General features: G+C 38.0%; 1 protein-coding gene across 1 annotated transcript; it reads left to right on the plus strand.

Annotated features, from left to right (window-relative positions):
- Positions 1–17,981: 17,981 nt before the first annotated feature.
- Positions 17,982–26,308, plus strand: CAV2 (caveolin 2). The gene is made up of 3 exons (XM_027574807.2): positions 17,982–18,351; positions 18,677–18,864; positions 23,785–26,308. Exons 1-3 carry the CDS (start codon positions 18,202–18,204, stop codon positions 23,933–23,935), a joined length of 489 nt encoding a protein of 162 aa, XP_027430608.1. The 5' UTR covers positions 17,982–18,201; the 3' UTR covers positions 23,936–26,308.
- The last annotated feature ends 233 nt before the right edge of the window (positions 26,309–26,541 follow it).

Genomic DNA, 26,541 nt, shown 5'->3' on the forward strand with positions numbered 1-26,541 from the left:
ATGTTGGAGCAAAAGAAGCCATACAAAAAGAGTACACGCTAATAGGATTCCCTTTATTTAAGGTTCAAGAATCGGCCAAACTAAAAAAAAAAAAAATCAGCCAAACTAATCTATGGTGATAGAAAATGGAACTGTCATTTCCTCAGCAGAGGGGGGAGTGAATAGAGATTAACTGAAAAAGGGCACGGGGGAACATTCTAGAATAATAGCAATGTTCTTAATCTTGATTAGGGTAATGGTTACCCAAGTGTACACATATGTCAGGATCCATCAAACTCCACACTTGAGATCTGTGCATCTTATCACATGTAATTATAACTCAAAAAAAGAATAAATGATTTTGCAGACTCCTACTTTCACAACCCACACTTTCTCTTCATTTATTAAGAGCTTCAACAGCTTCTTATCTATTTTTTTTTCCTCCTTGGCAGGTAAGACAGAAGTAAAACAGAATCCTAGAAATTCAGCCTCCCTTCTAGCAATGGTTAACTGGCCTACATTCTCCCTCTAGAAGGCAGATAATTTCATTTTGTTGATCATCTTGCAACAATGAGCTTTAAGCCACCCATGTTTTTCTTTTGCCCCTAATCATTTTCTCAAGCTTCGTTTTGTTTTTGTCTCTAGCCTTTCTAACACTTATTTCATTTCTCTTTAATTATGCCTTTTTTTGTTCCATTTAATGCAGACATGTTTGCTTAGTAACATAGTTCAATGTGCAATGAACATTGGTTTATTTAGGTTTCTTCTCTTTTCCACTCCAACTAGGACATTTCATTGTCTAGCTATTTCTACGCAATTAGTCATACTTAGCTTCTTCCTGTAAACTGCCTTCCAAGTAAACAGTTGCTTTGTCTTTATGATCCCAAGATGTGTGTTAAGGTACCCCCCTACTTCCAGGTTACAAGCCTAGTTTGAAATAAGACCGGAAAGGTATTTCCCTGAATATGTACACTCTCTTCTGAAAAGTGAAAAATTTAGGAGATACTCTGCTTTTAACAGACTCTTAAACCAATTGTCCAAACAGTTAATGCTCCTGCTTCTCAACTATATCTTGCCTCAATGCCACAATTATTTACTTCTTCCCACTGGACAAGAGGGCTAGAATATATATCCTCACAAATACACAATTTGTTTCTCTTTCCTTCTATGGAGAGAGACTATGCCAGTATTCACATAATTGAAGAGACTTCTTAACACTCAGTTTCTTTTACTTCTCTTAAATCATTTTCTTGTAAAGAAAATGTTAGAAAGTAACATATATTTATTCAAGAGCAAATAAACTTATCATATAATCACTGACCCTATTTAAAGGATATCTACAGAAATCATGTTTCCATACTTTTTATTTCTTTTAAAATTAACTATTTGTAAATGTTTAAATGCTAGAGTAGTGTTAAAAGTCTATGGAATTATACAAGTTCTGAATCAAACAAGTTAAATATAGTTTTGAATTATATAGTTTGACACTATGGCATAAAACTTGGAAGTAATATAGAAATAGGATCTGTTTCTAAACACTTTGAAAAAAAACCTATCTTTTAAAATTAAAATTAACAACCAATATTCAGAATTGTACTTATATACATATAAAATATATATGCATATATATATATACACACAAATATACATACATATACATAAATAATTTCTTAACTGTGTCACTAATGTTTGAAAAGATGGAGAGGAAAACTCCATTTTAAGAAAGAAATTTTGCTATTCAGTGATAATAGCAGAGTCCCCAGAGAATGAAACAAAACGGTTCATTTCCTTTTCTGTCCATCCTCTTATCAGTTCATACCATGTCTGCCTTAAAAGTTTTTATTGCCCCTGTAACTTCCCAGGGTCCTGGCTCCCAGATAAGAAATGTATATACGTTGTGTGGAGGACAGTAGCTTTAGGACCTGTAGATGCCTTGTCTTAGTCAGTTTGGGCTACCATAACAAAACACCACAGACTGGGGAGATTTAACAAGAGATGTTTATTTCCTCACAGTTTTAGAGGCTGGGAAGCCCAAGAACAGAGTTCTAGCATGGTCAAGTTCATGATAAAGTCACTCTTCTTGGCTTACTGAGAGCTGCCTTCTCACTGTACCCTCACGTAGCAAAGGTGTCTCTTCTTGGAGTTTCTTCCTCTTTTTATTAGGGCACTAATCCCATCATGGGGACTCCACCCTCATGACCTCATCTAAATTCAATTAAATACCAAAGGCCCTATCTCCTACTACCATCACATTGGAGGTTAGGGCTTCAACGGAAAACACAAAGATTCAGTACACCAGGGGCGCCTGGGTGGCTCAGTTGGTTAAGCGACTGCCTTTGGCTCAGGTCATGATCCTGGAGTCCCGGGATCGAGTCCCACATCGGGCTCCCTGCTCAGCAGGAAGTCTGCTTCTCCCTCTGACCCTCTTCCCTCTCATGCTCTCCGTCTCTCATTCTCTCTCTCTCAAATAAATAAATAAAATCTTTAAAAAAAAAAAAAAAGATTCAGTACACCATACCCCTCAATTCTTTTAGAAATCAACAAGCAATTGAGCCACAAGACATAACCTTCTCTTGCCCTGACAACCTCTTACAGCACTACTGTATTGTTTTTCTCAGCCTGCTGGCTATTCTCCACATGCTCTTCAAATATGCTCTCTATTCTCCCCTACCCTGGCCTGTGTCCCAGAGAGCTGGCCTTATGGACTGCATCTACGGTGCCCCTACCTTTTGTCTTCTAGCTTGGTTTTGGCCAGTTGGAGGCACCTGCAGAAGATCAAAGGGTGGAGGAGAATGAACCTGGGTTTTATTCACCGAAAACCCACCAATAGCTGTATTTGTCTTCCAAAGTCCACACTATCAGGGTGCCTTCTGGGTTCTGGTCACTAATCCTTTCTCCCACCCTTCAGGGCTGTTTGGCAACAGCGCCCACTGTTGATAGTGGCTCCCCTTACCCACCTCATACCTTTGAAAATAGTCTCTTATTACACTCTCCTTAATGATGCTGCCTATTTCCTCATAGGATCCTGAATGCACACAGATTTCCTGTCTCCTTTCTCCATTTTATCAAAGATCCCCTCCTATTAGCTTAATTTTTCATGAGCTTGGATCTCAGAGGGAGCAGGGTAAGTGCCAAACCACAAGAAGTTCAAAGGCAGGGAAAACCCATTCTGCAACACGAAGAAGTTGTATGAGTGATAAATCCAAATCACACTATAAACAGAAACCTATATATGGATGGACAGTGTCAAGAGTTAAAAATTGACCATATTTGGCTTGAAAAGATGAAAATCTTACCCTCAGTTAAAGCTCTACTTCTCACTGCCAAATCAAACATTGCAATGTACTTACCAACTTGTAACACTCTTATAATATTGAATGTAACCATTTTTCTAAAATTTTACCTACTATAATTTAGACATAACTAGTTTTTTCTTTTAACATGAAAGTATTTTTAAATTCTTTCAATATATTGATCAAAAACCAAACAAATAGGGGCACCTGGGTGGCTTAGTCATTAAGCGTCTGCCTTTCCACTCAGGGATCTAGCCCCGCATCGGGCTCCCTGCTCAGTGGGAAGCCTGCTTCTCCCTCTCCCACTCCCACTGCTTGTGTTCCCTCTCTCACTGTGTCTGTCAAATAAATAAATAAAATCTTTAAAAAAAAACAAACAAATAAACAAATCCTAAAAAACGATGATAATCACTCTGAGGGGAAAGATCAAAGACCTTCTCTGAAGGTCCTGAAAAGCAGGCTTGGTTCACATCTTACTGGAATCATTCAGGAGCATCTTCTGGGATGAATTCCAGAAGCAGAATGGGCTCAAAATGTGGACAGCTGCTGTTCATTTGCTTTCCCACCCTCCCCCAACACCAGATTTTTCAGATAAAATCAGAATCAAAATTAATGTAATGGATAGAATCAGAAGGGAAAGTAAGTTACAAAAGCAAAGCCTCTAACAATTGGAAAATATCCTTCCTTGATCCATAGCAATGTTCTTCACTTCATTATTTTTTTTGTCCAATATTTCCTGAAAATTTTTGAAAAATGTACGTACCCCTTTGTAAATTTCTAGGTTGATATATAAAACGTCTTCTCTACCACAGTTTAAATAACTCCAAAGAATGTAATTTCCAGAATATTATAAACACTAACATTACTGTTTTAAATATAGCCAATGGAATAGAAATATCACATCAATTTGATACCATCATCAGCTATTTTATTAATGTATGAGCAAATACATGACAAGCTTCTCTATTTTTTTTTAAGATTTTATTTATTTATTTGACTGAGACAGAGACAGTGAGAGCAGGAACACAAGCAGGGGGAGTGGGAGAGGGAGAAGCAGGCCTCCCGCGGAGCAGGGAGCCCAATGTGGGACTCGATTCCAGGACCCTGAGACCATGACCTGAGCCGAAGCCAGACGCTTAACAACTGCTCTTTAATTGTCAAAAATTTGGCTTGGTCCTTTATCTTCTTGAAACAATTATTCCATGGGACTTCCACTGTAATATCTACAGAATACGATTTTGACGTAATACATTTTTTATACTGTCTATGAACCACAAAGCCTTCACCAAACATTGAATCTGCTGGTACCATGATCCTGGACTTCTCAGCCTCTAGAACTGTGAGAAATAAACGTTTATTTTTATAAGCCACCCAGTCTATGGTATTTTGTTATAGCATCCCAAATGAGATACCACTTACCATCTACTCATATGACTATATTCAAAAAGATAAATAATAACAAGCAATGATGAGAATGTGGAGAAACTGGAACCCTCATACACTACTGGTAAAAGTATAAAATGGTGCAGCCACTTTGGGATACAGTTTGGCAGCTCCTCAAAAGACTAAACATAGAAGTACAATATGACTCAGCAGTTTCACCCCTAAGTATATATTCCAGAGAAATGAAAACATGTCTCTATAAAAACCTGTAAACAAATGTTGACAGGAGCATTATTCATTATAACCAAAAAGTAGAAACAACCCAAAAGTCCATCAACTAATGGATAAGTAACATTACTAAAAGGAAGTATTACTCATCCATCAAAAGAAATGAAGTACTGATTTATAATGCAACACTGATAACCTTAGAAATATTGTGCTGACATGAAAAAATGCTCCACGTCACTTGGCATCAGGGAAATACAAATCAAAACCACAATGAGATACTAACTCACACCAGTTAGAATGGCTAAAATTAACAAGACAGGGAACAACAAATGTTGGCAAGGATGTAGAGAAAGGGGAACCCTCTTACACTGTTGGTGGGAATGCAAGCTGGTACAGCCACTCTGGAAAACAGTATGGAGGTTCCTTAAGAAGTTAAAAACAGAGCTATCCTACGACCCAGCAGTTATACTACTGGGTATTTACCCAAAGATACAGATGTAGTGAAAAGAAGGGGCACATGCACCCCAATGTTTGCAGCAGCAATGTCCACAATAGCCAAACTGTGGAAGGAACCAAGATGTCCTTCAACAGATGAATGGATAAAGATGTGGTTCGTATATACAATGGAAAATTACTCAGCCATCAGAAAGGATGAATACCTACCATTTACATCGACATGGATGGAACTGGAGGGTATTATGCTAAGTGAAATAAGTCAATCAGAGAAAGACAATTATCATATAGTTTCACTCACATGTGGAATATAAGTAATAGCCTAGAGGATCTTAGGGGCAGGGAGGGAAAACTGAATGGAAAGAAATCAGAGAGGAAGATAAACCATGAGAGATTCTTGACTCTGGGAAACAAACTGAGGGTTGCGGAAAGTAGGTGGGTGGGGGGATGGGGTAACTGAGTGATGGGCATTAAAGAGGACACGTGATGTGATGAGCACTGGGTGTTACATGCAACTAACGAATCATTGAACACTACATCAGAAACTAATGATGTAATATACATTGGCTACTCGAATTTAAATGAAAAATAAAATAAATTTTTAAATTTCTGGGTATTTACCCCAAAGATACAAATGTAGGGACCCGAAGGGGTACGTGCACCCCAATGTTTATAGCAGCAATGTCCACAATAGCCAAACTGGGGAAAGAGCCAAGATGTCCATCGACAGATGAATGGCTAAAGAAGACGTGGTATATATACACAATGGAATATTATGCAGCCATCAAAAGGAATGAGATCTTGCCATTTGCAACGACGTGGATGGAACTGGAGGGTGTTATGCTGAGTGAAATAAGTCAATCAGAGAAAGACATGTATCATATGACCTCACTGATATGAGGAATTCTTAATCTCAGGAACAAACTGAGGGTTGCTGGAGTGGTCGGGGGTGGGAGGGATGGGGTGGCTGGGTGATGGACATTGGGGAAGATATGTGCTACGGTGAGCGCTGTGAATTGTGTAAATTTAAAAAGTATTTTAAAAAATATATTGTACTGAGAGACAGAACCAGTTACAAAAGACCAGATACTGCGTGCATTCATTTATATGAAATGCTGGGGACAGGCAAATCTACAGAGATAAAAAGTAGATCAGTAGTTGCCCGGGGGTAGTGGGGGACGGGGGGATTGGGAGATAATAGCTAATGTGCAGTTTCTTTTGGGGGTGATGAAAATGTTCTAAAACTGATTGTGGACATGACTGCACAACTCTGTGAATACACCAAAAACCACTGAATTGTGCATTTTAAATTTGTAAATTGTATGGTATGTGAATTATAGCTAAATAAAGCTGCTATTTAAAAAAAAAGAAAGAAACCCAAAAATATCCTAAATTATTTCCCTATGGTTCCATCTTCCATTTAGACCACTCTCCCAAAGACAGCAAAGTACATGCATTTCGTTCTACTCTTTTAGTGTAGTGCCTTCTGCGGCACTTCAGAGCTACGTGGGCCAAACCTGCAGCCATGTGGGTGGCCTCTTCCCTTGCCCGTGCTCAGGGTCAGTCCACTGGCCCATCCCCCTCTGGAAAGGCATGAGCCACACCCATTGACTTGGAACATTGTACACCTGTTTTCCCTTCTTTCCTTTGTTGTTGAAGAACTAGCAAAGTCCTAACTTTTAAGCCCCAAATGTTTTAGAATTAATTCTAGCTTCCTCGTGCTATCAGTCGAAGAAGGCAGTGGAAAATAATTTCAACCATAGTTGGCCCACAATTTCCTTTCCATTTGCCTTCAAAACAATTTATGTGCTTTTTTCACAGATTGAAATTATCAATTTCATTTTGGATATAGTATCAGCACACCCAGAGCATAATGCTCTCACTGAATAGGGAGTTGAAGGAAAGCTAACTGAGGCATTTCTAGTATTCAGGGAAAAGCCACTGCAGAATTGAACCTTTGTTTTAGAATAACCATAAAATACATAATACATATGCAGATTATGAGGTTAGTGATTTTATTCTTTAGCTGATTCCAGAACTATAATTGACACCTCACTTGTGTCAAAAAATAAAGCAGAGCATATCCTACAAGCAAACACACCTTAAATATTTTATTGAAAGGTTTTTTTCAAATCAATGTGATATCTAAGGACCAGAGTTAATTAATTCCCCAACCATTTCCTTGAAATAAGCAGGAAGAACCTGGGCATGTCGCAAAAAGTCCTGGACCAAAATTCAAGAAACTTGAGTTTACATCCTGGACCTAATATTTAATAACAATGAAAACTCCCAACTCCATAAACTTCTTTGAGCCTCAGTTTCTTTGTCTCTAATATGGGTATAATAACAATTGTCTTGCCTAACTCATAGGACTGTTCTTAGCAGCAAATGTAAAATGTATCTGAAGTAAAATATAAAAGACAAATACAATATTAATAATAAAGAGTTGGGTGAGAGAATTGAACCTTATTCAGTATGAAGTCACCTCCCCTCCCTTTGGTTACCAATTGTTTTCTGCAAGCATTGACCCTCTGAGAAGACTAAAATGTATTAAGTATCTTTTTTGGTAATGGCAGAATTTAACACCACCTCAGGCATTTTGTTTCATGCTTATATCATTACCATTTTACAATGAAGAACTCAAGAATAAAAGAGGTCAAGTAACAACCAAAGTTACACAGCTAATGATTATTAGAAAAGAAATTAAAACAAAACCTTAAACTCATGTTTTTTCTACTACATGATACTGTCAGGGGAAATTCTCTTTTCCCCAACCTCTTGAACTGTTCCAATCACTTTAAGGCATCACAAATTACAGTGTCTGCCATCAATAGCCCTGGAAATGGAGAAAGATGGTCTGAAGACTGTTGTCAAGCTCAACAGCAATAGGTTTTAATTTGCCCGGGATAGTTTCTGCCTACATTGGTTATCCTAATGTAATCATCAACAGTGCCCTCCTTGCACTCCCAGAAATGTTTTAGTTTGGACCTGAGATGTTAACATTGTCATTATACCATGAAGGTTAATCAGAATCATCAAGGAATTAGATCAGTACTTCTCAACTGTCATCACTAGATATCAAAATTATAAATATTTAAATGTATTAAAAATTTATATATGTAAATATATATAAATTTTTAAATATTTAAAGTTGTATGCAGTTAAAAGGGACAGCAAAGATAAAAGAAATAGAGAAGTCATCAGCATGTAAATGAAGAATTGTGATACTGAATACATCACCATATTCAGAAAAAAAAATCCACTCACTCAATTAGATATTTTAAAAGACAGCTTATAAAAACAACACAAGTGTAACACTTGATATATCCCTTCTCCACAAAGCAAGCAAAGTGAATAAGAATGCATTTTCTACTCCCCAAAGAGCTAGGTTGATTATGTTGACCCTTTTGTGTTCCTATGAGTGTGTTTTCCAGTGATACACCTTTTGCGAAAAATAGCAGTCTCAAACCAGTACTCGATTTTGCTTTTCATCCACCTCCTGATTTTAAAAAGACAGCAGGGGTCTGTCACCTTTCACTCTTGACATTGCCAACCTTAATATTTTCTTACATTCTTAGTGAATTAGCAAATTCATGGTACAGATGTGGAGCAATTGGAATTTTCACTCACTGCTGGTGAAGGTGTAAATTAGTATAATCATTTTATAAAATGGAAATATCTACTATAATTGAATACACATTTACCCTTTAACTCAGCAAATATTCTTTTAGATATAAACCCAACAGAATATGTATATATCTGCACCAAAAGACTTATTCAGAAATGTTCATAACAGTATTATTCATAGTAACCCCTCAAAGGAAACAACCCATATTCCCATCAACATTAGAGTAGATAAATGAATTGTGGTTTATTCATACAATGAAACACTACACAGCAATGAAGAGAGATGAAAACAACAGAACTATTCCTCTGTACAAATGGATGTATCTCACAGTTGTGTTTAATGAAATGAATTAGACTTTTTAAAAAGTATTAAATATGATGCCCTTTATGTAAAATTTATAACAAGCAAGTCTAATACACCATGTTACACCATGTTAGAGTTCAGGATCATAGTTACTTTGGCGGAGGAGATGAGGGTGATACAGAGACTGGCATGCGACAGATTTCTGAGGTCTAGTAATCTTCTATTTATTGATCTGAGTGGAGTTATAGGGTGCATTTTCCTTGTGATAAGTTGATCTGATGCTTATAATTTGTTCACTTTGATATGTATGTATATATATATATTTGATATGTATATATATGATATATGTGTATATATATCATATAACACTTTAACAAATATATATATATAGGCTGTTGTGTGGAGAAAATAATTTCTGGGAGAAGAATGGAAGCAGAGTCAAGCATGGAGCCTACTGAGACGATTCAGGTTGAGATGTTAATTTAGACCAGGGAGAAGAGGTAAAAATGAAAGAAGGTGAAAGCACAGGGTTTGGAGGTAGAACTAACCGGCCTGATGGGGAAAGAGGCAATGAGGGAAATGGAAGAATTCAAGTTGACTCATAGGCTTTGAGTTTGACCAACTATGTGATGAGAATGACCAGTGGTAGAAATCAAGAGCTAAGTTTTGGACATAAAAAGCTTGAGATGTCAAAGTTATCAGCAGGGCATACAAATTTGAAGCTTTGGAACAGGCTTCCAATCATCAGCATATAGATAATATTTATAGCCATTACACTGGAAAGCTTTATAACTAACTCAGTTCTCAACCCTGCCCTATTCAAAATTTTACCAGTGACTATGGATAAAGATAAAAACAAAATCGCAGATTAACAATAAAGTAATACAATGAAAACTGTCAAAAATAAAGAAACTCAAAGCATGATAAAATTTAGTAGGAATAATATAGTCATCCTGTTAAGGTCAAATAATCAATTACTTCATATTAGCAGATGACCTAACCAAAATACAAACGAGTACAAAAGACTTAGAAAGTTTAAATCCAATGGTATTAGTCTGCATCAGCACCAGGATAGAGCAGCCAAAGAATCAGTCTAGAGATCAATACACAGAAGGAAATATAGTATGCCTGCTTTACCCCATACTGCTGAGACCCCAGACCAAGTATTATGCTTTATGTGTGATTTTGAGATAAGAAACAGGATCAGAGAAAAAGAGAATTAGAAGAAGCATTCGGGAATAGTGACACGCAAAGAACAAATGCAGGAAATGAATCTGTTCATTTAGTAGGAACAGGGGCTAGTTTTTAAAAAATACTTTCAAACACTTCAAGGGCTGACATTTCACAGTCTTGTTTTAACTGTAGAAGGCAGAAAATGATATGGACGGATGGACAGATGGAAGGAAGAAAGAATTTCAGATAGATGGTTCTGGAACAAATAATGAAGAATTTTATAGCAACCATATTTGGGTTGCTTATAAAATAATTCCCCATTGCTAAATATTCCAACAATCTGTAAGGTCAATTATGAAGATCTGTTGATGGGTGAACACTGGTCTCGAACCTCTAAGTTCTTCCCAACCCTGAGATTAATGAGCAAGACAGTGTGACCGGGGAAAATAACATTTTGGAAAAGAAGAGAGCAAGAAAGCAAGAAAGAGAGGAGGAAAAAAGGAACAGTTCCATCATGGAAACACTCTCCCTGGCAGGAAAAAAAACAAACCAACAAGAAAACACCAAAGAAACTTAGAAGAAAATAAGATCCATGGCAGGAGTGTAAGGCCTCTAAAGGAGGTTCTAATATCCTAAAACATCTCCCTACACCTAAAAGGAACTTACCTGCATTTTATTCTGTTCCTAACAGATAGTTGAACTCTGACAGATAATCAGCATCCTATAATTATAAATAATTTAAGCAGCATTCATTTGTCACCTCTTGTGTCTTGTATTATGCTATTTTTTTAATGAAAAAGACTTGCAATACATACATGGTGGAATTGGATAAGCTTTTCCAAAGTGATAAAATAATAACTCTATTTTTTTGGCCCAAACATTTAGCTATTTGTGTTCTACTCCTTCAGAAAATACTTTGCTTTCATAGTAAGAGTCTTCAGAACCAAGTAATTTGAGTAACATGCCCTTTACAGCAACATTCTGCAAATTCTACTATTTCCAAATAAAGTAGTGTGCAGTTTTTCAAGGCCACAGTGTTTTACTATCTAAGTTTACTTTCAGTGAAATGTTTATCCAAGAGCTTCCAATGACCACAATAATTTTTAAAAAGGAAAAAGCATACTCGTTAGTAAAATGTGTAATTATGTGAATGTATGTAGACTGATAATAAGTGACAAGCAGAATCTTACATTCATTCACTATTATTAAGGAGAAAATATCACTCTATTTGAGAAATAATTGTTATCATGTCCCAAAAGTGAGATGGTGACATAAATACAGATGTTATAGGAAACAGTGCATATTTCAATGAAAAGTTTATTGTTTCTCTTGAAGATTAGCATGATGAGAATGTTCTGAATGCTCTGAAGGATTCCTATCTTTTTAAGAAAATGCAAACATCCATTAAAATTGCTTTTGAAATCAGACATTTATTCACTTACTAATTGTTTAACTAGAGGAAAATGACCTTATTCAGACACACAAGAATGCCAGTAGTCCTATATATGATGTATTTAATAGAGTAACTTCTTTAAAAAAATAGAGCAACTTCTTTAATATCTACCTTTAGATGCAATCCTCTCACTGTTCTAAACAAGGAACCTAGAAGTTAAAAAGCAGTTGGCAGACAGAGGGCCTAATTGGGCTTCAGTAGCCAGAAAGAGTAGATAACACCTAAATTGCTTAATTTATTTTGTGCCTTTAAGTAGCGTAAAAATCTGCCTTATAGTTTTGTGTAACCACAGAACAGAAATAGACAAATATTATTTTAGTAAACTCTGTAGAAACAAAATTCTTCCCACATATTTATTGATAGAAAAATATAATCTAAAAATTCTCCTGCCCAACCCATTGGCAGTCTTCCAGTCTTCCATCTGCTCTGTGCAGTTGGATTCCCCTTGCTCTTGATTCCCAGATGACTCTCTCGAGCATTAAAGGTCACCTAATGGACACTAAAACACTACTTTACAAGAATCAGGTGGAAGATATTCTGTGTTTTTGTCTTTATTCTTATATTGGAAATATGCACTAATACGAAGCAAAACAAAACAAAATTTCCATCCTTTTTTCTCTTGACTAATATAGATTAGCTATGTTGTGTTTTTAAATTGGCATTTACTCTAAATGAAAGTGAAATAACATTTGTAAAAAGAAGAATTACTAGAGAAAACAAAGGCTTCAAATTAAACTATACTTTTTCTGTCCAAAATAAAACCCCAAACCAAGAAAACAACCTCTAGATCTGTTGTTTTATTAATTAGTAATCTTACTGTACACATTTCAGTTGGTATTTGGAAAACATATAACTATTCATCTTTATAGAGATATGTTCCCATTTGAATATGGAGGAAGTTGTACTTACTAAGAGGTTAACTTGAAAGTTAGTGCTCACCAAAAGTTAATTAGCACCAATTTCATGTTCTGGAAAGATAAAATATCAAAGTCCTATGCACATGTCTTATTTATGTATACAGTATTCCAGAAATGAATGGGATACTCAAAAGATTAAACAGGAACATCCTTTACTTATGGAAAACAGGATAAGATAAATCTGAAATTAATTGTCATACATTGTTTTGAATAAGAATGGAATGACCTATCCTCTCGGCTCTAATCATGAATATGGACTTTTTTTTTTTAAGATTTTATTTATTTGACAGAGGGAGAGACAGCGAGAGAGGGAACACAAGCAGGGGGAGTGGGAGAGGGAGAAGCAGGCTTCCTGCCGAGCAGAGAGCCCGATGTGCGGCTCGATTCCAGGACCCTGGGATCATGACCTGAGCTGAAGGCAGACACTTAACGACTGAGCCACCCGGGTGCCCCGAATATGGACTTTTTAAGAGTGTACTTTTCCCTGTCTATTTCTAAGAGTTTCCAAACAAAAGTTAATTCTGGAAATTCTTGTGTATGAACAGAGATTTTTGGCCAGAGGAGGTGCTATTTGAAAGAGCCAGAAGATTAAGTCAGCACTAATTACAAACAAATGACTATGTCTTAATATTAAACTAAATTTCCCTGGTTCACTGGTACAAGGGTAATTTTACCTAGAATGTAGACAAAAAGACAAGTGATAGGTAAGAAAAAAAATTAACAAGCTTTCATTAAATGCCATACAACTATCTGGCACACCTCACAACAGCTGATTATTGAATAACTTTAAATAACAGGTATTTTCTTATCTGTTCCTTTAAATTGTTTTTGTGGGAGGCTGTGCTGTGTATTGAGGAAGGGATAATTGGAGGGTGGGGGTGGAGAGAGGAGAGGATGAAAAGATACACTGATCAAGAAGGACTAGTGGACAGGGAGTTATGCAAGAAACAGTTTATGGGAAGGCCACTATCCACAGAGAGAATGGGTCGTACAGGACACTGGCGGTCTTTTCCAAATTTCTCAGGCTTAGTCCTTGCTGATAGTAAGCAAGTCTGATTAGAGAAGCTTAAGCAATTGCCTGGCTATTCACTAACAGGTCCATGGACTTCTCTGTTAAGGTCACCTAAAACTTGAAAAGCTATTCAGTTGCTAAAGAGTCTCAAAAATCACTAAACCTTACAGCCTGAGGGAATCAAGAGGTCCCAAATTTCCATTTTTCTAGCTATAATTATTCAAACCATTCTGGCCCATGGTAGGGAAGAACTGGAGGTTGCAAGGTAGACAGGGCCTGGGAGTTGCTTCTTGTTGGTCTCTAAATGAGGTGTATGTATCCCTTAAATAATACCAGCATTGTATTGAAAATCTGTAACTAATCAATGATAAAGGGTTCTTCTAAAAACTTAAGAGAGCAAACAAGTATCCTTAAGTTTAATTTCAAAAATCCCTGGAATTTCTGACAAATTGTTGTTACAATTTTTTTTAAGTGTGCATTAAATTTTTTTTTTTTAAGATTTTATTTATTTGACAGAGAGAGACACAGCGAGAGAGGGAACACAAGCAGGGGGAGTGGGAGAAGCAGAAGCAGGCTTCCCGCCGAGCAGGGAGCCCGATGTGGGGCTCGATCCCAGGACCCTGGACCATGACCTGAGCAGAAGACAGAACCTTAACAACTGAGCCACCCAGGAGCCCCTGGTGTTACAATTCTGAGATTTATCTTTTTTTTTTTTTAAAGATTTTATTTATTTGACAGAGAGAGACAGTGAGAGAGGGAACACAAGCAGGGGGAGTGAGAGAGGGAGAAGCAAGCTTCCCACAGAGCAAGGAGCCCAATGTGGGGCTCAATCCCAGGACCCTGGGACATGACCTGAGCCGAAGGCAGACGCTTAACGACTGAGCCACCCAGGCGCCCCCTGAGGTTTATCTTAATCATGGGTTTGTAAATGGACAGCTGGAGCTTAATTTTTCCCATTCACATGAAAAACTGTTTCAATAATGTCCTATCTAAGGGTTCTCAGCCTAGGAAAGGAGGAGAAAGGTGATGTTGGTCCCCAGAGGACATTTGGCAATGTCTGGAAATGTTTTTGGTTGTCATAACTGGGGAGTGCTGTTGGCAACTAATGGACAGAGGGCAGAGATTCTGCTAAACATCCTGCAATCCATAAGACAGCCCCTCACAACAAAGAAGGATCTGACCCAAAATGTCTATAGTGCTGAGGTTGAGAAAACCTGGTCTACTCCAAATGTTTTAAACATTATTAACTCATAATACTGTATGGCGAAATTAAGGAGTCCTTATTATTTTCATTAATAACCAATTTCACAATGGCAGTTTGAAAAACAGACCCTGCCCTAAGTTGTATGTAAGCTATACAGAAGGAAAAAAAGGACACCTTTGTGATTTGTGAAAGAAAGAAAGAAAGAAAGAAAGAAAGAAAGAAAGAAAGAAAGAAAGAAAGAAAGAAAGAAAGAAAGAAAGAAAGAAAGAAAAGAAAAGAAAAAGAGTGGAGAGAAAAAAATTAGCTATTTTTATTCATAAAGGCATTCACATACAAATTTCAATGAACCAGAAAAATCATCTTCTCAGACAATACATTGAGAAAAGTGAGGAACAAAATAATTATAAACTATCCTACTAATAAAAACTAATCAATTATCAAGTTGTTATTCTTCAAATATATTAATATGCCATCTGAAAATCAGCGCTCCTGTCAGAAGCTATAAAATAGCTAGAAGATGAATGTAACAGTATGTATTCATTATGAAATTTTTTAGTTCCCTTGGTTATAGGGCAATTTAAAAAAACTAAAGAAAGCTATGGAAGGAGTGATCATGTGATTTGGGAGATACTCATGTGCTCAGCCATTTACCTCCAACCCGCTTTCTGTCTTCTCTTTCCTGGTAGATTTCCCTTACAGTTAGTAGGGACCATTTGCTTTGGTAATCACTGGTTTAAACCCCTTGAGAACAGTAGCTAACATTTTCTAAGCATCCACTAATAAGATAAGCAAAATCATTTTATAGCTCCTCTCAAAAAATCTTTGGTATTAGAATGGTGAAATGAACAAGAATTTCATCAGAATAAGAACCTTACACAGATCAATCCATGGGAGAAGTGCTCAATAAAAATTTGTAGTGAATGAATGAGTGAATCCTTCTTTTTTAAGCTCTATGCTAAATACAACAAACCGAGATGGGTTTCTTTTAGCTTAGGTTTTAGAGTCACATTTTCATAAATACCTATCATTTTACAAATGAATCTATAATCTAAGCTGTCCCATTAAGACAATGTTAATTTCTTCTGCTTTTTGGCCTCCTGGCCCTGATGCCTAAAAAATGAGTCAATTACTTTTGATAACTATTGCAAATATCTTACTAATCCCACTGGAAATGTAAACATGATCAGAGGACAAAGAAAGGAAAGAAGCTTAGCCAGATTTTCAGCCACTGCTTAAAGTCACTCTAGCACTATGGGGATGACTTTCTTCTTCAGCAATATCTTAAAATCTGGGATTATTTTAAGAAAAATAAACTTTTACAAAATGTTAGTTAGCTATAAACTCATTTCTTTTCCGTTTCCTGGTAATCATTATTATGAATTTTCTTAAGTATTAAACTCTTCTATTCACTTTGATAAACAGTTTTTGGGCAACAACTCTAGAAGAGCCCCAACTCTTAGAGTCAGTCTGCTTAGGTGAAAGGAGGAGGTAGAGAGGGATAGAAAAAGCAATAAGCAAAATGTGTAAATCATCACTTTGGAATGAACTGAACGTGAATAAAATTGGGAAAGGAAAGTAAGAAAAGAGAATGGGCCAGTAGGACCACCTCTGAGACAGGAGGGGCACCATGACAGGCAGGAGATTCAGCCATGGGGTTACAACACTGCTATCCATTTAATTATTAGAAATATTGAGTTTTGGCTCCCAAATATTTTTCCTATTCAGATCCTGCTCTTTGTGTATGCTTTTTATTGTTTCAAAAAGTCTTTTTTTTTAATAATTCTTCAAATCCAGTTCACACACCAGGATTTAATACGTGCAGCAAGTTCCAAATACATTGTATTTCAGCAATACTTAGTGTGTTCCTACTATGTCTTAGGCCCTGAGCAAACAGCAGGCACCCCACAAGTGTAAGACCCTTTTACTTTTGGCAAATTTTCACTAAGTACTTTCTCGGTCCCCAAACAAGTATCTTAAGTCCACCATAAATATGCACAATCCTTCCTTCTGAAAGCTTTTGAGTGAGCACTCAGCAGTCTGATTCTTCTCCTGCAGAGTGGCTTTATGGTAGGGGTTTGTTCGCATGTTTCCTACAGGTAGTTGTGGATGTGACTGCATTGACATCTTTCAACAGGGCTTGATTCAAAGGCAAATTAAGAGTTTTAATTTAGTAAGGAAAAAGAGAGAGAGACAGCCTCTCTGCTCTGAGAGTGCAAACGCCTAGGGACAGGGAGCTCACCAAACTGACTCCATTTCCTCACCTTGCCTACAGCAGGCTCCCGCATCTGTGGGCACGGGGACAGCTATAAAGAGCTGACGTGCTTCCTGGATCCTCTACCACTTGTGGGATTGCCTGGCAATCAGGTGTGTCCTGTGTGTTAGAGACCATGTAAGAGTTCTACAGGAATTTAATTCTCAAGCAACAACTATGTGAAGCAGGAACAACTGCTCCCATTTTTTAAAAAGACTTTTAAGTATTTGAGAGAGAGCGCGAGCGAGCAGTGGGGAGGGGCAGAGGGAGAAGCAGACTCCCCGCTGAGCAGAACCCTGGGATCATGACCTGAGCGAAGGCAGACGCTCAGCCGACTGAGCCACCCAGGCGCCCCCAATTGCTCCCATTTTACAAGGAGTTAGTTGAGGTCCCGGGCACACATAGTAAACGGTAGAGCAGGGAGGTTAAGACAAACCTTGTGATTCTATACCCATGCTCCTAACCACCTAGCTGCCTCCCTGCAGGAAGTCCATCATCCCTGGACAGCTCTTAAGAATCCCAGTTCTAAGCATCAAGCGGTAAGACCCAGGGGTCTCTCTGGCTCCTGTGTGGCTGGAATACGGGTCCTCGTCCCCACGGCACGCTTCGCCCCCCTGTGCAGGGTTGGAATGTGCCTGTTGGGAGCATTAACGGCCGGGAGGCAGACGTGGACCCGGCCAAGAAGTGGCGGCGGGACTCTTCTGGGCGGGAGCCACCTCTCCGGCTGCGTCCGGTTCCCGCCCCTCAGGCCGGGCAGCGAGGCGGGGCTCGAGTCGGGCCCCCACCCGCAGCGGTAGCCCGCAGCGGGAAGGAGCCACCGCCCGGGCCGCGCAGGGAGAGGCGAGGCGGGGCGGGGCCGGGCGCGACGGGAAGGGGAGGACGCGCCGGCCGGGCTGCAGCCGCCGCCGCGCACCGAGCGCTGCGATGGGGCTGGAGACCGAGAAAGCAGACATCCAGCTCTTCATGGACGACGATGCCTACAGCCGCCACAGCGGCGTCGACTACGCGGACCTGGATAAGTTCGCGGACTCGGACTCCGACCGGGATCCCCACCGGCTCAACTCGCATCTCAAGGTGAAGAAGCCTGGGGGCGGGCCGTAACCTGGGCCCCGCCAAGGCTTGGGGACACGGGTGCCCCGTTTACCCCCGCCCGGACCCCAGCCCCCACCCTCGGCACTGGGTCAGCCGCCCAGGGTCCAGGACCCGGAACTCACATGCCGTGGGGCCGCCTGTGTAACTAGGAATTCTTAGCCAAGTTCTTGTGTGCCCAACCTCACCCTAAGAGAAGGTAGGGCACCCAGCCAGCTCCTTTCTCCTCGCTTCTCCCACCAGAGCACTCCTGGTTTCCCGGGCTTTAGGTTGGGTGACAGTTGGGGATTCCTGTGTCTTGCCTCTGCAGGTGGGCTTCGAGGATGTGATTGCAGAGCCGGTGTCTACACACTCCTTTGACAAAGTGTGGATTTGCAGCCATGCCCTCTTTGAAATCAGCAAATACGTGATCTATAAGTTCCTGACGTTGTTCCTGGCTATCCCCATGGCCTTCGCTGCGGGAATTCTCTTTGCCACCCTCAGCTGTCTGCACATCTGGTGAGAAGGGGCACACCGGGGTGGACGGACTTTCTGAAACGTAGGAATGTTCTTTGCCACCTGCCCTCTGCACTCCCCTTCTCCCAAGGCGGGCTTGCAAGAAGAACACGCATCAGCTCACCACAGTAGCAAGAACCGGGAGGCCTTGAAGGGCAGTGTGCTTTCTTTAGAATCATAGGTTGAGTTAGGAGTTTAAACAGAAGTAATGTTCCTCTGTCCTCAGGTGTGATTTTCCTTCTGATGTTAATAAGGCCCAGCTGACTGGAGGCGGAGACCTGGAGGCCATGCTTCCTGCCCCAGGCTGTTCTCTTACAGGGCCGAGTTATGACTTGTGCCAGTGGTTCTGGGCAAGGCTCTTATTTCTTTCATCACCTTTTATTCAGTCACCACCTGTGCTTGGGCTAAAACAAAAGTGATCTCTGAGCAGAATGCCAGTGACAGTATAACTGAACAGGGATATCAGGCCTGGTTAGCAGTGCTATGGAGGGGCTGCTCCAATCCTGCCACTAGCAAATGGCAAGGATGAGACCAGAGGAGATGCTGTGTGTGTGCAATTAAGGTGCGGGGCCCCCAACAGAAATGAATGAAAACTCAAGCTGCAGGATAATGAAATGAGAAGGACTCCAAAGTACTTTTTCATCTTTGAGACAACATGGGGAGGGGCATCAACTTAAAGGGGAAATAAGTACAGAAACCTACTGGGCATTAATAGGATGTTTTGAGTAACTTTATTCATACTCAAAATGCATCATAAAACTTTGGAGAACTTTTTAAGCACTAAAAAATTTTTAAAGGAAAATGTTATATTTATGGTTTTAAAAGATATTCACTTTGTCCTGAGAGAAAGAACATTCTGATCATCCCCCAGTATTGCAACAGTTGTCAATATTGTGCTTTAGGGCAGTCCTGGCAAAATGTATAATCCTAAATGCCTCCATGTCTTTCCTAATCCCTTCATATGGTATTGCCACACCCTAACACATGTTGTGTTCTTTGTTAGAAGTTACAAAATTATTCTCAATTCCCCTTTACCTTGTAAATCAATTTCCTTTAGTTTCTTAGCTAGCTAGTTAGCTCAAGGAGATAAATTTATTGAGTGCTTAGTTTGTGCTGGGCCCTAGGCCAAGGATGAGTAAGATGTAGGATCTGCCTTCAGTTTACTCAGCAAAACAGGGCAGCTGGCTATGTACAGAAGTAGATGCTGAGGAAAATTGTTAAACCTGTAGTGGAAGAGGGAGGCACTGGGAAGGCTTCATAGAGAAAAAGGAGCCTAAAAAGTCTTTTAAAGGATAAATAAAAATTCTGGGTGCCTGGGTGGCTCAGTTTGTCAAATGACCAACTCTTGATTTCAGCTGAGGTCATGATCTCAGGGTCAAGAGATCGAACCTTGTGTCAGGCTCGGCGCTCAGTGTGGAGTCTGCTTGAGGATTCTTTGTCTCCCTCTTTGTCCTTCCCCCTTACTCGCACGCTGTCTCTCGCTCTCTCTCTCAAATAAATAAATCTTAAAAATAAAAAAGGATAAATAAAAATTCAAGTAAGTAAAAGGCAAAGAACACCAATTTAATTTGATCGCTAAAGATGGAAAACAACTAAAATATATTGAAAGTGACAAAAGACTGCCAGAGGAATGAAAATCTCTGCCTTTATACATAAGCAAATTCACAAAGGCCAGATGCATAGTTAGCTTATATTCTGACAGTAGCACATGGATTTTTTAAAAGAGGCCTAAGCCAGCACATAAAATTTTGTATTCCTAATTAACCAAAACCAGTCATCTAACCTCTTTCAAAAATGTGAAAAACGGAGTGACCACATAGCATATTGTGAAATGTTGGCTATTAAGCTGTTTGGAACTACAGAGTGCCATATTTATAATCAACAAAGCTGGGCTTTCCTAAAGCACTCGCTGAGGAATTGAAAACAAAATGGTTTTCATTTACTAAATGGTGGAAAGATATAAGTAAAGCCAGTTACCAAATGATGCTTCTCTTCACCTGGCTCTCCTGAAAACAAGGGTTTTTTTTTGTGTGCAGTGCTTCCAATGGTGAATCATCAAACCATTTCTTTTTCAGACACATAAAATGTATTATTTAACCTCAGCTTGTTTTTCCAATTACGTTCATGTGGGTCATTAATATTTAACAATCATCCATTCATCATCGGGCAGCTGTGATTGCATTTGAGGAGTTACTTCAAACAAAAAAATGCTTAAAAGTTAGTTTATATCTTGATAAAATAGGTTTATCATTAATGGATTACATTCCCATGACATGATAAGACCAGATCAAGGAGAGGCCTTATAAAAAAACAAACCTATTTGAGTGAGCCTTTCTTCTGCATTGTTTTACTTCTCTTTCTTTCTTTTCTTTTGGCAGGGGTTAGGGGTTGTTATTACCAGAGGTTGGGAACCAAAGTTATGAAAGTGTGCAGTATTAGGTATTCGAACCACATCACATCGTCACAATGGATCTGATTTTAGATTCCTTAAACAAACAAATAACAACAACAACACCCAGAACTCAATCTGGTGATGCTGGATCCTAGGTCAGAAGTACAGGTCATGAGGGACCAGTGGGTTGTTTTGATACCATATCACATTCAGACAGATAGCCACCGTTTGGCAACAGCAGATTATTGGTCATAAGGGGATCATATCAAAGAAATGTGGCTGGAGCTCCCTTACCATTTGTTTTTGCTGGGATGCAATTCAAATAGATAGTCCAACTTATAGAAATATAGTAGTAGCAATTTCACTTCTAGAAGAGATTTTTAATATAGCAAATTGCTATGACAATGCAATCCACATGACACTACAGTTAATACAAAGCTAAGTAAAAGTCTCTGTCCCAAGGGCTTTGTCCAGTGGAGGAATGTATAATCTTATAAGATTTCTTTAAGAAATGTTTGGATCGGGTGCCTGGTTGGCTAAGTCAGTTAAGTGTCTGCCTTCGGCTCAGGTCATGATCCAGGAGTCCCTGGATCAAGTCCCTCATCGGGCTCCCTGCTCAGAGGGGAGTCTGCTTCTCCCTCTGCCCTTCACCCCCTTCATGCTCTCTCTCTCAAATAAATAAATAAAAGCTTTAAAAAAAAAAAAAAACAGAAGTGTTTGGATCATTGGATCCTCTGACCCACAGAGAACAACAACTTAAAGAAAATAAAATTAGTTTACCATATCCTATCAACTGAAGTCTCAAAAGTAAGCAGCTGTACTTTGCTGAACTGGAAAATCCACTTTTGTCCTGTGCTTCCCTTTTAGGACATAGAGATCTAAGAAGTTATGGGATAGAAAATGTCTTAGCCTACGGAAGAGTGGAAAGTATATTCTCAGTGAAGTAGATTCAGTTAGGAAGCTTTCTGATTTAAACTTTAGTCTTACAGTACATCAATTTGAGATTGTTTTCACTGTATATTGACTTCAAATTGTTCTACCTATATATAGATGGCATCATATATACATTAGAATGACAGCATCATATAGACATTTCAAGGGTGCATATTAAGTGTTAATCCTTATAGCCAATCTCTAAGATTGGCTACTTTCATTTGTAGTGATATGCCCAAGGCCACACATCAAGTGAGAAACATAATGGGATAAAAAGTCAAAAGTTGTCATCATTCGGGTTTCTATTCAACTGTTTAGCTTTGAAACACCTAGTAATTAATTTTCTTTAAAAATTTCTTTAAGTCTTTAGCACTTGGAACAAAATATGAGATAAATATAAATGTGTATGCAGTCCATATGAATAATTCAGTATTCTAAAAATATCTCAATCAGACAGTTGCCTGATCTTCCCTTCACTGTTGGCTAAGCACAACAGACCTTTATTTAAGTCACATTTTAATAGCAAACCAAGAAAATCAACCTTACTTCCTTGTGCCCATCCAGATAATAATAAAAATTCCATTCAGGCTACCAGCAATTCCTGAGAATTCAAAGATACTTTTGTGCTCAAATAGCACTACTACAATAGAGAGCATTATTCAGAGGATTACAGAGAAAATTAATCAGCCTGAGGAATATGAACATTTGCAGTCATCTTAAGAAAAGACATATGGAAAAAATAATTTCAGGATAGTCTGGGTTTTTTTGTTTTGTCTAAGAGTTCTGACATAATTGCAGGGTTCTTTTAACTCTACCACACAGCTCTTTTCAGTGTATGTAATTGTGAAAAATGAGTAATATTAAGCATGACAGTGCTAAGTTCACTTCAGCCCAACCTTTAATAAAGGTCAAGGATGTCTTCACTTAAAGAGCTTCCATTCTAGTAGAAAAGACAGAAGTATAGCCATCTACTTATGACACCCTTTGGTAAATTTAAGGACTAAGAAATTTTGGGCACCTGGGTGGCTCAGATGGTTAAGCGTCTGCCTTCAGCTCAGGTCATGATCCCAGGGTCCTGGGATAGAGTCCCACATCGGGCTCCCTGCTCCTTGGGAGCCTGCTTCTCCCTGTGCCTCTCTCTCTCTCATGAATAAATAAATAAAATCTTAAAAAAAAAAAAAATTTTGCTGTAGTACTTTAGAAGCACAAAAAGGGAGTGTCCAACCCAGCCTGGCCCAAGGGGTAGGGAAGTGGAATGAGGCAATGGGAAAGGCTACCAGCAAGCACAACTCCAGGGAAATATGAAGAATTAAGCAGGTTAATGTTTAGGGGCAGAGATCAGGTAGATACATTTACCATTTTATTTATTTTTTGTTTTACTGTTTCAGATAACATGCCACCATCTACGTGCCTGTTTATTTTTTTAAGCAACATATCTCTGTGCATCTTATCACTATGTGGGTCACTGTTTACTTGTTTCAAATGTTCAAATTTAGGTGAATTAGGCCATTATTACATCTTTTCATGCATGTGCAAGAGTCAGTGGCCTTATTTGGCAACACCAATAATCCTTACACAAATCTCTTCCTCCATTCCAGGATTATAATGCCTTTTGTAAAGACCTGCCTAATGGTCCTGCCTTCAGTGCAGACAATATGGAAGAGTGTAACAGATGTTGTCATCGCCCCATTGTGCACAAGTGTAGGACGCAGCTTCTCTTCTGTCAGCCTGCAACTGAGTCATGACTGAACACTTGGACCCCAGGTCTGGAGATTTGGATACTGTAATACTTCTTGGTTGTTATAATGTAAAAGCACTACTGTTCTGTTCTAAGCATTCCCAACTGTTCTAATTAAGAAAATTTTTAAGATTGGCAACCACATTTAGAAATGTTTATTGGCAGATCTTTTCAAATAATGCTTTTCTAATTAATAGTCAAGGATTTCACTTCTAACTTTAGAGCCAGAATTGTACAGTAGGTTGGCAACACTTAATTTTAAACGCAGTTTTTACTTTAGTACAAAAGTATACATTTTATAATGATGAATTTATAAAGATCAAGGGACATTTCTCAAACACTATAATAGTTTTGTGCACAACTGCTTGTAAAAATATGGAATTTCTTATTTTTTTACTCTGAAAGTAATACTTTTAAAATTACCTTTGCAGATAAAGTCATGGGAATACTTACAAAAAAAATATACAAAGATCCTAGAAATTATAGTAACAAAAGCATGCAGTGGTGATAGGCGCTATCAAATATAATAGGACAATAAATGTGAAAATAGATAATGAATGTGTGTACCTTTAAATAAGATATTGTTAACCTACAGGTCTATTTAATAAGATGTTTCATTGTACTGTATATTTTGTACTTAATGTAAATGTTGCTCTAATCAGATTGCTTTTAAGTACTTTTATTATATTTGTTATCTTGTTGAACTAATATATAGAATGAGTAAATGTCTCTTTCATGGGGCCTTCATTGGCGAGATTGCACTGTCTTGATTATGTAAGCATATATATCTTCTTTGGGAATAGAATGTAAAAGAGCGATATACAAGGTTTTTCTTTCTAACTTTTCCAAGCAAAATCTTGAAATGTTTTATGACTGAACTTTTTCTGGCTGTGACCTTAAAATTAATCCAAATCTAACTGGTATTTCATCTGGGAGATGCTTTCGCTCTTGTAGTTAGAAATTAAACTTGTGGGGCACCTGGGTGGCTCAGTCAGCTGGGTGTCTGCCTTCGGCTCAGGTCATTATCCGGGAGTCTGGAGATTGAGCCCTGCATGGGGCTCCCTGCTCAGTGGGGCTTCTGCTTCTCCTTCTGCCTCTGCCTCTGCCCCTTCCCCTGCTTGCGTTCTGTCTCTCTCTCTCTCAGATAAATAAAATTCTTTAAAAAAAAAAAAGAAAAAAAGAAATTAAACTTGTAATGCGTTCTTGTTGATGTCTCACTTTACCTTCAAGTAATACTGGTGCTATTTAATAAACATTTTACATAAAGGCTATTTCTGACACTTACGTACTATTTCAACTACAGTGATTCATGGAGAGAGACTTACAGGAAAGTTGTCAATTTTTTGGGCCCATGCTATTGAGCTACTATATATATATATATATATATATATACATATACACACATATATATATATATGTAAAAGACTAACAGATACAGACTTTCATGATGTTGTCTGATATGGGATTTGTTACACAGTATAAAATTATTCTTATCACTTTTGAATTGTAGAGTCCTATTTCAATGTTATGAGTCACTGTTGTTTTAAAAATCTCATTATTCCAAAATAATAGGCATGTACAAAAGATGTCTATGATGTAAGTGGTTACTATAATTTACACATCTTAAAAGTTTGTAAATGCTCAAATTTCAGAATTATCAGAACCTGAATTAACATTCCTTTGAATATCTTCATAGATAACAAATCTTCATTCAGTGAAGATTAATTTTACTTTTCCAGATTGCCAGGACTGGTGAATATAAAGGATGATTTAACTGGAATACTATTGGGGGCCAAAGTAAACAAATGATTAAATTATGAAACTCCTATCCTTTTGAAGAGAAGCTACAAAAGAGACTTCAAAACTGCCTCTAGGCCATTGTAGCATCCTTAGAAAAGATTCTCTTGATTACCTTAAAACATTACCACTCATTTGACTACATAGATTTTATGTTAGTTAAAAAGATCAGTCTTGTGACTTTACAGTTATACTATAAACTATACAACTATATAGTTGTATTTAAAGTGTTTTTAAAAATATTTGGATATGTTGATTGGCCAAAAGTATTTGATTAATAAAATATGCATTTAAATAAATCATAAGCTTAAATAAATCATATCTTTTCAAATAGCTATCAATAAGTTTTAAAGCCAAAATATATAGCAAACCATTAACTTTTAGCAAGTGAGACATATGATTTCCTTATTTCTGAGTAGCATTGATTATTCATCAAAATTAATTTTTTTGAGATTTGCCATTAACTATTTTATTTCAAAGACTGAAATTTTGTACCAAGTGGATTCAGGTTTCATATGCAAATATGTTGGTTCTTTTATTTGGGGGTGGGGCAAATGATGAGTATTTGTAATAAACTTTTTAAAAACCCATAAAATGTGTTCATTGTTTTTATTACATTAGATAAGAAACTGATCAATAAACTTTTTAAACCTTCTTATAAACCCATAATAGAAAAAAATACATAAGTTACTGCTTATTCAGGAATATATTTGTGAAAAATTATGGGATTGGTAATTTATTTGTTTTCCCAGCACTTAAGCAGGTTCCCTATAAATTTTTATATCATTTGATGAATAGTATACACAATGAATGGTTCACA

This window comes from Zalophus californianus, chromosome 12, assembly GCF_009762305.2.
Source record: "Zalophus californianus isolate mZalCal1 chromosome 12, mZalCal1.pri.v2, whole genome shotgun sequence".
NCBI classification, from domain to species: Eukaryota; Metazoa; Chordata; class Mammalia; order Carnivora; family Otariidae; genus Zalophus; species Zalophus californianus.

Bases quoted from the DNA above. Each gene is read 5' to 3' on its own strand.
- CAV2 (XM_027574807.2), top strand. From the start codon at position 18,202: ATGGGGCTGGAGACCGAGAAAGCAGACATCCAGCTCTTCATGGACGAC. The intron at 18,352-18,676 runs GTGAAGAAGCCT...TTGCCTCTGCAG, and splicing joins GGCTCAACTCGCATCTCAAG to GTGGGCTTCGAGGATGTGAT. The intron at 18,865-23,784 runs GTGAGAAGGGGC...CCTCCATTCCAG, and splicing joins CTCAGCTGTCTGCACATCTG to GATTATAATGCCTTTTGTAA.